The 13,697-nt window shown below is 44.0% G+C and overlaps 1 protein-coding gene across 1 annotated transcript in view; it reads left to right on the top strand.

Moving 5' to 3' along the window:
* LOC142844415 (uncharacterized) overlaps nt 1-13,697 on the top strand; it is an 18,885-nt gene extending 5,188 nt beyond the window's left edge. The window contains exons 4-5 of the mRNA XM_075962849.1: nt 5,738-5,783; nt 8,096-13,697. Coding sequence (XP_075818964.1) covers nt 5,738-5,766 — 29 coding nt within the window. The 3' untranslated portion in view covers nt 5,767-5,783; nt 8,096-13,697. The remainder of the gene's footprint in view (nt 1-5,737; nt 5,784-8,095) is intronic.

Genomic DNA, 13,697 nt, shown 5'->3' with positions numbered 1-13,697 from the left:
AATTAATAGCACAGTTTTCTCTTTTGGAGGGTAAGTGCTCGTAGTTTTACACAGAGTCTACAGTCCAGGCTGGCCTTGAACTTGCTGTGTAGGAGAGGACCTCTTGCCTCTTTACCTCCCTAGTGCTGATACTGCGGGCCTGCACAACTCGTTTTATTGTTGTTTTTCTATTGTTTTCTCCTGGTGGTGCTGGTGATGGAAGCTTGGGCCTTGCATGTGTTTGCTGTACCTTTAGCCCCTGCCCTCCGGGCACCCTCGTTGCGTTTCTTAATGGCTTTTTGTGGTAACTGGTCCTTTGTTGCCTCTGGCATTTAACCTGGATTACAGCTTGCAGTAAGAATCTTGGTAGTTTTCTGTCTTTGTTTTTTTATGAGGGTTTGTTGTTTTCTTTTATACAGGGTAAACTCAACAGAGTCTTCCTGTTTCTGCCTCCCCAGTGCTGAGTTTAAAGTCCTGTGCCCCCGAACCCTATTCTTTATCCTCTATCTTAAAGCACCTTTCATTGTATGACCAAGGAGTACAAAGGGTACATAGATGGTAGAGTAGTGGAAAACCACTGAATGTGGGTGATAGCGGTGACAGGCTGACCTTTGTATTTACTGTAAGGACACTGCTGACTCAAGTGACTTTGGGAAAGCTTTTATTTATTTTTGTTGTTGTTTGTTTGTTTGAAACTGTAACATATTTTATGGCTATTGTAATCATCAAGATGAACTGGATGCTGCAATAGCTGCCCTCTTAGGTTTTGGTGAGACAGTTTTTAGGGGCTTCATCCATCCAGTCCGGGTAGTGTGCCACCACTTGGCCTTGGCTCTCTGGTTGTTTAGAAATTTTCATTGTAACCATTTCAAGCCATTGCTTTTGTCTGCTGTGATTTCTCTCCTGGTGTTCTTTTCTGCTTGGTGGCTTTCATTCAGCCCTGGACATTTTTGTTGAACTAGCCAAAGCTTGAGTTAGGAACACGTTTAGTTTTGACTTATTTATGGAGGCTGCAGTTATTGTTTTTTAAAGAGTTTGAGAGGCTGGAGGGATGGCTCAGCAGTTAAGAGCACTTCTTCCAGAAGATCCGGGTTCATTGCCCAGCATCCATTTGGCAGCTCACAACTAATTGCTTGTAACTCCAGGATACATACATACGTGAAGGCAAAAACACCAGTGTATATAAAATAAAAATAAATTATTAAAAGTAAAATAAAAATAATTTAAGAGTGTTTGACTTAGAAACCAATCTGTAGAAAATTATTCTAGGCATGAAATACAAATAAAAATGGAAGAGGTATGTTTTTTTCTTTAGAGTTTAATTTTTGAAAAGTTCTTGCCTGGTATGGTGGTGCTGGTGCACACCTTTAATCTCAGCGCCTGAGAGGCAGGTGCAGGCAGATCTCTGAGTCTGGGGCCAGCTTGGTGTACAGAGTGAGTTCCAGGACAACCAGGGCTACACGGAAAAAAAAAACTTGTCCTGGGGGCAGGGGAGCTCGACACTCAACCAAAAACACCCAACAAAACTTCTGCGATTGGCTGTCACTCACTTAGTCTGGACTTGAAGTTCGACTGTCCGCCTTCTCCCAAGTGCTAGGATTGCAGGCATGTGTCAGCCCACCCACTCACTCTAGGACTTGGTTTCTTTCCTTTTTTAAGATTTATTATATTTTATGCTTATGGCTGCTTTGCCTGCGTGCATGTCTATACATTGTGTGCATGCAGTGCCCACAGAGATCAAAAAGGCTTCAGAGCCTCTGGAATTGGTGTTCCAGACCTAAGTGAGCCTTCATGTGGCTTCTGGGAACCAAACACGGGTCCCCTGAAAGAGCAGACAGATGCTCTTAATTACTGAGTCATCTCTCCAGCCCTAGACTTTTGTTCTTACACAATAATTACTAAAAAGCAAAAGTTTTCTTCTGCTAGGAACACAGTTACACATGCAATTACAAAGGGTAGAAAAAAGGTGGAATTATTTTCACTGCCTCAATATAACACAATCTTATAAAACCATCATAGGACATTAAAAGTATGTCCAGTTGGCTTGATTATATGTGTGTGTCTGTGATTTGATCTCAGGAGGTTGACGAAGGAGGAGTGCAGGCCAGCTGGGCAGCAAGGTGAGGCTTCATCTGTGGAATAGAAGGTGTGCCTAACTGCTTGAGTTTGGTCTCTAGCATTGTCAGCAGAAAGAGAAGGGAAAGGGAGGGCAGAGAGAGAATGAGGATATGAAAATATGACCCCCAAAAGAAGTTAAAAGATGTGTAGGAGTATTTTGATAGTCCTATGAGCTGGGTCTGGGAGGAGGACTTGAGGGTGTATCTTTGGTGGCCAGCAGAGCCATAAACGAGACTGTCTCAGGAATGGTGATGATGATACTCGTTGCTTTCTGAGATTTTGTGGTAGACGCCTGCCAGCCTGCTTCCTTTCCTTTTTAGATAGTGCCTTGCCTTTAATCCTGGTTGGCATCGAACTCAGGATTTTCTTACTTCAACCTCCCAAGTGCCCCACTGAAGGCATGTACTATTACTGGCTTAAAAAATATGCAATTTTTTTACTTTAAGTAGTCACATTTGTTCTAATTTTAGAGCAAGTGCAGTCTGACTACACAAAGCTCTGCTTAAAATTGTTTTATTTATTCTTTGCTTTTTTTTTTCCTTCAACCAGGATCTTACTGAGTGGACCTGGCTGACCTGGAACTTTCTATGTAGGCAAGGCTAGCTTAGAACTTGAGGCATTCCTCTTGCCTCTGCCTCCAAGTCTTGGAATTTACTGGTAGCCTACGCTAGCCCCGACCCTTAGTTAGTGATGACCTTGAGTTTCTCTTCCTCCTTGTTTTCACCTCCCAAGAGCTGGGACTGTAAACGCCTGCCCCAAGCCTGGTTTTATATGTGCTGTACTGGAGAGTGAACATAGGGCTTTTCGCATTCTTGACAAACAAGCCGGCTCCCACACCAGCTTTCTTGGGTTTTGAGAAGAGTCTTACTAATTGCTCAGGCTGGCCTGGAACTCGCTCTGTAGCCCAGTCTTCTTGCTGATCTTTTCTAAGTATTGCTATTAAAACATGTGTCCCACACCTGGCAGGTGCATTTAGTTAGTTTTTAAACTTCTATCTCTTGTTGTAGTGACCCTTTCCTCGTGCTCTAAATAGTGGGAGAAGATGGTATTTAAACAGATTGGGAGCCAGTGAGACAGCTAACGGTAAAGATTCCTTTTACCAACTTGATCCCGGGACTCACATGGTGAAAGGAAAGAACTGACTTTCTTAAATTGTCCTCTGACCTCAGGTCCCTCATGACCCTAACACACAAGCAAACACAAAATAAAAATAAATGGAATATAAACAGATGGGCTTTTTTAGGTCCTAGCTCCTCTTCACTCCGCCAGCCCAGCCTCCAGGGCATGTCCTCAGGTCTTTGCCAACCCTTTAACTCTTAACCCTAATAGACCTCCCCTTCCTAACCAGTACCCTCCTGTTCAGGAGACCCATTTCCTTGTCACTTGGCTCCGGTCTTCCTTCTTTGTCCAGCCTCCTGCCTCCCTGGAGCAGACACTCTGCCCCCCACAGAGCCATTTACTGTTTTTGTCATTGTTCCCTTGGGCCCTTGAGATTCAGGCTCTAGTGTCCTCCTTGGCCAAAGTTAGTGATTGGGGGGGGGGGGCTCAGGGAGTAACTTCAGCCAGGCAAGATCCCACTGGCTATCCATGTGGGCCTTTTTTGGTTTTCGTGTTTGTATTTTTATTAGTTTTAGAAAAGCCAGCTTGGAACTTGCGTGCTCAAGCAGTCTTCCTCCACAGTCGCCATGCAGGGGTCTCTGTGCCTGTCTGCTTAGGTTGGGTGAGGTAATGGCATTTCTTGGCCATCTGGATTATTTATGGGAGCAGAATTGAAGTCAAGGTGTAAAAAGCCCATGAATGTTGATTGAGTTCACTTCCAGCAAACTCAGGGAAGGCTTCAACCAGTTCCTAAAGTTCTTGTCCCAGGCTGTACCTGGACTTTGGTAGACCCTGAATAGGACTTTGGGTCCTTCCCATCCAGGAATTGGGAATAACAATGCTGTTTCCTCCCAAGGCTGTCCTGACAGGTAATTCGCCTCAAGTGTGAGTGAGAGGCCCTTGGTTCCCAGTAGAGGGGAAAAAAATACAGGGCTAGGAATGAAGTGCCCTTGCTTAATGCTTGCCTGGCGTGCATGAACTCCAGAACCAGTCGTCTGTGCTTGGACAGTCTCTTAGCACTTTGAAGATGAGACGTTCAATATCATTCCCAGCTATATAAGTTTGAGGCCAAATCCATGGGACCTTGTTTGAAAAAAATCAGAATAAAGATAAATAAATGCCTGGCCATTGGTGGTGCAAGCCTTTATTATCAGCACTTGGGAAGCAGAGGCAGGCGGATCTCTGTGAGTTTGAGGGCTGCCTGGTCTACAGACTGAGTTCCAGGACAGGCTTCAGAGCTACACAGAGAAACTCTCAAAAAACCAAACAAACAAATAAGTAAATAAGTGAATGAAGAAAAATGCTTAGCTCTTACCCTATTTGTAATGGTCTGTCCTGTCCCTTTAAGAGACAAGCCTCCCTCCTCCCCCTTTCTCTCTCTCTTCCACTCCTATCCCTGTCCCTCACCCACCAGGGCTACTTACCCACGGCCACAGTGGCCCCACTGGCCCACAGAGAACTGGGCCACAGCATTTTTACATTGCACTATTGAATGTTGGTGGTCAGGGTTACTGCTTACATTTATGGCTTCCTGCAGTGACTGCAGTCATGTTTCACAGACCACTGTGTGTGTGTCTCACGGGAAACGGGGTGCTCAGCAGTAAGTCACTTTGACAGCAGAGAGCTGTTTGTACGGAATGGCAGGAAGCACCACAGACAAGTCGGTCAAAGCATATGCCTACACAAGAGTGTTCATAGAAGCCTAGTCATAGGAGACTCCAGGCTATAAACGACCCACGGATGAAGGGCAGAGGAAGTGTTCCAGTGCACATAGGAGAGAAAATACCCTGAAAATGTGTACAGGTTATGGACGGCTAAAGAAGCTGGTTGCAAAACAGTATGACCCTCTCAAATAAAACTCTAGGAAAAGCAAATCTGAAAATGAAGGTGGTTGTCTGGGTTGAAGAACAAGGTATTGACCTTATGAACTTAGGTGGGAAAATGACGTTGTTTAAAGATAGGCACTCTTAGCTTAGGAGACCGAGGCAGAAGGATCATGAATTCAGAGTTATGTAATACCCTGTCTCAGAAAGAAAACAGCAGGAAAGCTGTAGCTCACTTGGTGGTGTTGAAGAACCAGCTTCTGTTTCCAGCACAGTGCCAGTAACCCCAGCACTCAGCTGGTGGAAGCGAGAGAATCCAGTCAAAATCATCTTCATCTGTATAGTCCGAGGTCAGCCCACATGGCAAGAGAGCCTTTCTAAAAAAGAAAACTAAAACTGCTTGGGACAAAGACAAAGTAATAATAAATTCTCTTGATTATAATTTGTTTTGTTTTGTTTTTCCGAGACAGGGTTTCTCTGTAGCTTTGGTTCCTGTCCTGGAACTAGCTCTTGTAGACCAGGCTGGCCTCGAACTCACAGAGATCTGCCTGCCTATGCCTCCCAAGTGCTGGGATTAAAGGCATGCGCCACCACCGCCCGGCTTGGTTGTAAATTTAATAGATGGTGAAGTGTGTCTGCAGTGAGCCACGGGCGCTGTGTGCTTAGGCAGGGTCACTCTTCCTTTGCTGACTAATGACTTTGCTTTCTCAATGCCCCAGGTGGAGACATCCTAAAGATTTGCATCTGAATAGACAGTCTCTTAAGGTAAGAGTTTCCCTTTATCTCTTTTGCACACCCTTTTGATAATTTTAGGTTTTGTTTATTTACTTATTTTGGTGGAGGGTCTCTTTAGGTCTTGCTGGCCTTGAACTCACAGAATTGCCTGCCTCTGCCTTTGCAGAACTGGAATCAAAAGTGTGTGCCACCAGGCCTGACTGAGTTTGTTTGGTTATTTGTTTTGAGAAACTTGACTTTTTTTTTAAATTTATTTACTTATTATGTATACAGTGTTTTGTCTGCAGGCCAGAAGATGGACAAGATTGAATTATGGATGGTTGTGAGCCACTGTGTGGTTGCTGGGAATTGAACTCAGAGCCTCTGAAAGTACAGCCAGTTCTCTTAGCCTCTAAGAGTCCATTTTTTTGTTTGTTTGTTTTAATCTATGTGTATTTGTATGTTTTTATGCCATGAGTGTATTGATATTAGAAGGACCAAAGGAGAGTATTGTTCCTTGGAGCCAGAGTTATGCACAGGCAGATTGGAACCTCCTAATGTGGATAGAGGCAGTGTAACTAGGGTTCTCTGCAAGAACCTCCATGTCATCTCTCCAGCTCTGAATTCCTCTCGTGAAGACCAGTTTTGATCTGAGTTTTGTTTTCCCCCAAAGGGGTGGCTGTGCCTGTATGTGCCTGCATGCATGTACGTGGGTGGGTTTCCAAGGAGGGCACAAGAAGGCATTGGCATCCCTGTAATTGGCGTTAAGGGTTGACTGGTGCTGGGAATTGGTCCTGTGGAAGAGTAGGTAGTGCTCTTAACCACTGAGCCACCTGTCTAACCAAAGCGTGTTTCTTCCTCAAAGGTGAAGAACACTTAGATCTATGCTTAGAGCAGGAAACTTCTAGAAGGTTTTGGTCAGGGTGCTGTCATGACTAAGACAAAGACAAGTGTCCTAAAACTGTCCTTTGGGGAGTTGGAGAGATGGCTCAGCGGTTAAGAGCATTGCCTGCTCTTCCAAAGGTCCTGAGTTCAATTCCCGGCAACCACATGGTGACTCACAACCATCTGTTTTTTTTTTTTTTTTAAACTGTCTTTTGGGTAGGTGTGAGGCTTTGCTGGGGAGAAACCGGAAGCTTGTCAGGGGGCTTTGTTCATAATATCACATGACTCAAACGCTCTAATGTTTCTCTATGTAGATTTGTTTGTTTGGTTTTCGTTTTTCGAGACAGGGTTTCTCTGTATCTTTGGATCCTGTCCTGGAACTAGCTCTTGTAGACCAGGTTGGCCTTAAACTCACAGAGATCTGCCTGCCTCTGCCTCCTGAGTGCTGGGATTAAAGGTGTGCGCCACCATCGCCCAGCCTGTATGTAGATTTTAAAGAAAGAATAATCATGGTGATCCACATAAAGCCCAGGTGCTAGGTAGGGGTGGGAGCCCTGGTACAGATCCGATGCAGCTGGTAGTCTGGTCTTCAAACTGGCTGGTGGTCATTCAAGAGGGAGAGGTCGAGGGCCTGCAGACATGGCAGATTTGAGAACTGAGGGCTGGACTCTGTTCTTGCTCCCTCTCCCTCTCAGAGGAAGTCATTACAGACATTCAGTTTTGTAGTCCTTGACTCTGTTAATACTGGGAGTAAGAGGCTAAGGTTCACATAGCAGATGTAGACAAAAAGGGACATGGAACCAAGGATAGATAACCTTTGAAGCTGTGTTCTCATGACCTACTTCCACTGTCTCCTTTGGTTTGGTTTTTGAAACAGGGTTTCTCTGTAGATTTGGAACCTGTCCTGGAAGAACTAGCTCTTGTAGACCAGGCTGACCTTCAACTCACAGATCTACCTGCTTCTGCTTCCTGAGTGCTGGGATTAAAGGCGTGCACCACCACCACCTGGCTTCTTCCACTGTCTCCTAAGATTTCCTGAATCTAGCCCCACTAGTTGGGGATTAAGTATTCAATACATAAGCCTGATTGGGAGACATTTCATGTTTAAATCATATTTTACCTTAAAAACTCATGGCAGTTTTATTATGCAAAATACATTTAGTTCATATTCAAGTGCCTCCAACATCTTTTTAATCTTGTGGGAGCCCACAGTAACTCCATCCCATCTAAACCTAAGGTAAGAGAGTTCAAGCTTATTCTCGCTCCTCAAGACCAGATAACAGGATGTTTGGCCCAAGGTGTGGTTTCTAGGTTTTTTGAGTATTAAGGAGATGAGTATGCCTGTTTGTTTCTTGAACCATGTTAAGGAAATCTTTTGCTTTGAATGTAAAAGGGCTGTGAGAAAATAATTTGGGGCTGCTGCATATTCACTGAGAGTCCTAATTCTGTCTTCTGTTTTTTTGTCTCTTAATCCTCAGTCCCCTATTCAGTTTGACAAGCTTACTGGTCCTGATAGGTAGCACCCACACGTGGAACCTCAGGAAGAACACTGCAAGTGATTGGAGCAAAATTGTAAACATGGAGCAGGGTAATAGTAGACAGCTGTTTATACATTTGATTAAAGATATTTTAAAAGCCAGAGGAGCTAAAGTGGAGCAGCAGCAAGTACAAGAATTCTTAGAGTTTGTCGAGCAGGTGTGCCCGTGGTTTTCCAAGCACAGGACCTTGGATGCAGACACATGGAGGAGAATTGGAGCAAAAATCCAACAGCATTCTAACAAGCATGGGCCTGGAAAGGTCTCAGTTGGTGCTCCCAGTCTGTGGGCACTTATCCAGGACAGTTTGAATTTGCACCCTGAAGGGCAGAAGGTGTTTCCTCCTAAAACAGTTAAAAGTGAAACAAAACCCTCTGCGCTGCTGAAGGAGCCCCTGGATGCGGACACCTTTACAGAATTGTTGGATGATGATCAGTTTGATCCTGTTGAAGCTGAGTTTGAGGAAGAACGCACTGGGTACAGTAATGAGAAGTTTTCACCTCCCCAGATTCAGACTGTGAATGTCAAAGGACAGAAACCTGGTGATGAGATTGAGGAGGAGCTGAAGGGCTTGAGGGATTTAGTGGTTTCCCTTTCACAAAAACTGGAGAGTCTGCAAGTCTCTTCTCGGAAGGACGCTCCTCTTCCTACTGTCCTGGCTGGATTAGATCCGCCTGGGGAGCCTTCTGTGGTGCAAAGACTTCCCAGGGTATGGCAAACACTCACTGTTAGTCATATGTCTCCCCTGGAAGCTAGTGTTAAAGAAGCAGCTAGCAGAGGGGAGGATGTGCAAGGGTTTCAGATGTTCCAAGTGATTGAGCAGCGAGATGCCCAGGGCAATATTATTTTGGTGCGTATGCCGGTTCTGTTTAAACAACTCAAGGAATTAAAAATGGCATGCTCTCTCTATGGGCCCACTGCACCCTTTACAATAGGTCTGCTTGAAGACATAACTATAATGATCTTGACCCCTGGGGATTGGAAACTGATTGCCAGAGCTTGCCTGTCAAGAGAGTATTACCTATGGTGGAAAGCTGAATTTATGGAACAATGTGAAGCCACAGCTGCAAGAAATCAGGCCCAGCAAAGTTCCATTACTTTTGATATGCTTGCCGGAGAAGGCATTTATCAGACAACAGATAAGCAGTTAAATTTTGATCTGGCAGCGTATGCCCAGGTAGAGATGGCTGCCAAGATGGCCTGGAATAGGCTTCCGTCTACTGGGATGCGCACCGTGCACTTGTCAAAAATAAGACAAGGACCCGATGAATTATTTCAGGACTTTGTCTCTAGGTTGAGGGAGGCAACAAGCAGGTTAATTGGGGTTACAGAAGATAGATTTGTCAAAGTGCTGGCCTATGAAAATGCTAATGCTGTCTGTCAGGCTGCTTTGAGACCTTATAGATACAAGGGCAACATCTCTGATTATATTCGACTTTGCTCAGATATTGGGCCTTCATATACTCAGGGGTTAGCTATGGCTGCTGCATTACAGGGAAAAACAGTTAAGGATATTCTCTTCCAACAAAGAAATCAAGGCCTGAGAAAAGGGAGAGCTGTGGGCTCTTCTGGAAGTTGCTTTGGGTGTGGCCGGATGGGGCACAAGGTCAAGCAGTGTCCTGATAAGAGAAAAAGTGTTGGGACGAAGAAGGAACCCGGATTGTGCCCAAAATGCAAGAGAGGAAAACATTGGGCTAATGAATGTAGATCAAAGAAGGACGCCCATGGGAATCCACTGCCCGGAAGGGGGCAGAGGGGCTTGCCCCAGGGCCCGAGACAATGTTGTGGGGTGCTTCAGAAGTCTGTTCCTCTGCAAGGAAATGGTACCTCAGCAGTGCAGAATTGGATCTCAGTTCTTCGCTCTGCACAGTTTTAACTCCCAAAATGGGCGTGCAAACCCTCCCTTTTGGTGTTTATGGGCCTTTACCAAAAGGCACTGTAGGGTTATTGATGGAGAGGAGTAGTACCATCACACAGGGGGTTTGTTGCTCCCAGTGTTATTGATGCTGATTATGAAGGAGAAATCAAGGTTATGAGCCACTTGCCTAATCGAATTTCTGTGGTAAAGAAGGGCTTAAAATCTGCACAATTAATTTTACTTCCCCAAGTGTAAACAGTAAATCAAGTTTCAAGAGAGAAGAGGCTAGATTTGGTTCATCTGATGCCTGTTGGTCCACAGTGCCCAGAACTCACTTTGTTTATAAATGGAAAGAGCTTTTCTGACCTTCTAGATGCTGGTGCAGATGTGTGTTATTACTGCCAGTCAATAGCTTTCAGTGTGGCCAAAGATGGATTCTATTACACAACTGCAAGGGATTGGCCAGACTCAGAGTCCTGAGCAAAATAGCATTGGGCTTTTCCTAGAAAGATGAAGAAGGTCATGAAGGAGCTTTTCGACCATACATTTTCCCCCACTTGTTGGTAAATTTGTGGGGTCAAGATGTTATGAGCCAAATGGGAATGTATTTGTATAGCCCCAATGCAGATGTCCTACCTGATTGGGGTTAGGAAGAAACAATGCCCTGCTTTGTGGGTCATATTTGGGTTCTTTCTAATCTTCCTGGCCCTCTAGCGGACAGTAATGCGTTGGCTGATAATATTAATACAAATGGTCCGCCTTGTCCCAGGTAGAATTGACTCAACAGTCTCATGCCCTTCCTCATCATAATAGCAGAAATTTAAGAAAACAATTTGATCTTACCAGGGAAGTTGCTCACCAGATTGTAAAGGAATGTGATATATGCCCACAGTATTTGCCTGTGCCTTCTTAGGGGTAAATCCTTGAGGCCTTGTTCGTAATCATTTATGTCAAATGAATGTTAGTCATGTTCAGAATTTGGGGAAACTAAAGTATGTGCAAATGACAGTCTATTCAAGTTTCTTGATGGCCACTGCACAAACTGGTGATAGCTCATTGCTTAAAATGTTTTTCCTATATGAGGATTCCTAAAATAAAAACGGATAATAGATCGGTATATATTAGTAAAGCATTTCAGCAGTTTTCTTCCCAATGGTAAATTGAGCATAAAACAGGCATTCCTTACAATCCTCAAGGATGAGGTACTATTGAACCGATCGCATGGCAATCTAAGATACAACTTAATAAAAAAGTGAGTTATATCCTCAGTCAGCACATAATGTATAAATTATGCCCTTTTTATTTACAATTTTTTGAATGTGGGTGCTCGTGAGCAGATGCCACGGATAGATTTTGGCATGATGGCACTCAAGTGACTTTTGCTGAGGTGAAATGGGAAAAATCTTGCACTGTATTTTGGAAGAACCCTGACCCTGCTTTGATATAGGGTCGAGGGCATGTTTGTGTTTTTTTTCACAGGAAGAAAAGGAAACTTGATGTCTGCCTGAGCATTTGGTGTGGTGTGTGTGGAACAGAGGAGTACCTGCCCTCATGATATTGTGGCTGCTGATGCTCCCCCAGAGGAGTTGGAGTGAGACTTCTGACCCTGTTTCCTCATCCTCTGATGTTACATCCTGCATTCTAGGAAGGGGAGGAGATTACAGTGACGGCTGATGATTCCTGCTTTTTGATCGACCAGACCTCTGGATCTGGAGAAGGAATGCCTATCTTTTTGATCGACCAGACCTCTGGATCTGGAGAAGGAATGCCTATCTTTTTGATCGACCAGACCTCTGGACCTGGAGAAGGAATGCCTATCTTTTTCCAACAATGAATCTGCGGCTGAGTGTTTGGCTGTTTATCCACACTTTGTCTTGGTATGCGGAGGTCACCTTTACCAGTATAGTTTTCATCGCTGTTGAAATAGAAGGCCCAGTGAACAGGTGCCTCAGACGTTTCCCCTCTGCGGGAAACAGACTCAGTGGAGCAATTAAACACTATTATGGAGGCAATGTGTGTCTTCAGTGTACACACATTCAGTGTACTATCACTGGAATTGAGAAATATGTGCTGGACGGGTTGGGAAACCAAACTGCAGGTACTGAAGAGCCCCCCCCTCCCCCCCAACTGACTAGGAGGAGTGGGATAAAGGTTTTGCTGCTGGCATTCAGTATATGGGAACTGGAAAAGCTCAAACATCATTGGAAGTTGGTCATAAATTCATTGAATTTTAGAGTAAGGAAAAGGTTCAGAATTCTGGAGTTGCTCATACCTCACCCACCACAAAACCATTTTTTCTCCCTTGAATGAATCAGAACTATGAGACTTGTAATTTAACCAATTGTGTGTCCATTATTAATACTCATACTAGAATTATGTTGTTAACCTGTTAATGTTATCTCTTCTGTTCACAATGAAAGTGTTACTGGATAGAAAGAGGTTAGAGCTCATTTGAGAGGAATTTGGCATAATGGAAATGAGTTCTTAGAGTTGGTTCAATTAAAAAGGCTAATTTGGAATTTGATGCAGCTAAAACTGCTAAAGACATCCTGGAGCAATTTTAAAAAGCCATTTCACCTGGTCATCCTTTACTCCCTTACTGGGAAGTATTGAAGCCTTAGGAGTATATGTATTGCTAGGCATTATTTGCTTGCCTGTGATTATCGAGTTACTGGTGAACTCTCAGTGGAAAGAGGATTCAGAGATGCATGGAGTTAATCTCCGCATCCTCACTTAAAATTTTCTAGAGGCTGGTTGTCAAAGATGGGTAAGATCTTTTTGCCTCCAGTCAACCTACGACAGGACACGCATGGTAGAATGTGTGTACCGGTGATGGGCAAGTCTGGAATTAAAAAATTAAAGGGAGAATTATGGGAGTCCACAGTGACTTCCATCTTGACTTAAGGTCAGAGAGTTCAAGCTTGTTCTTGCTCCTCACGGCCAGATTGTAGAACATTGCCATACCACAACTCCAGTGTCGTCTGTGTGACATGACATGTCATGCTGGATGGGAGCTACGTGTCCTATGTGACTAGGCTTCCTGGAGGTCAATGGCAGATGGCATAGATGGGTTTCTTGAGTAGCTGGCTATGCGGGATATAATCTCTTTTATAATAATGGTAGTCTATCTACAAGACAAGGATTATCTCTTCAAGAACAGCTCTGGGATAGGGAAGCACAGTATGGGAATATATAAGACTACAGCAGAACCCTTGTCATGCACAGGTTATATAAGCAAGGGAATAGATGGGTTAATGTTGATGGACAGTGTTATACTTTGAACTTAATGGGTAGGCTTGCTAGATCCCAACCCCCATGGTGTCTGCTGCATAAGGAGGTACAAAAAAGTATTTCAACTGTTGCAGAGAGCTGTTAGGCATATTTGGTCACTAGATGAGATGAAGGGTTAGAAAGAGGAAGGGCCATGATAACAATGAGACACTTTCTATTCATAAGATGAGACCACTTGTCTGAGGTTTACGTTCGTTCCCAAGGACAAGATTTCTAAGGATGTTTTATGTCTAACACCTGTCCCTGATAATACGCTTTTCTTATAAATCGCTGATGTGACTAAAAGAAGCTTTCATACTGTGCCAACTAATGACACATGACCTTCTGGTTTGTTCTTTGTTTGAATACTATATAATCAAAACACGAATAGAGTAAAATCGCAGCAGATTTCAACTA

Source organism: Microtus pennsylvanicus, chromosome 2 (assembly GCF_037038515.1).
Source record: "Microtus pennsylvanicus isolate mMicPen1 chromosome 2, mMicPen1.hap1, whole genome shotgun sequence".
Classification (NCBI taxonomy): domain Eukaryota; kingdom Metazoa; phylum Chordata; class Mammalia; order Rodentia; family Cricetidae; genus Microtus; species Microtus pennsylvanicus.
This window is presented reverse-complemented; position numbering and strand designations above follow the sequence as displayed.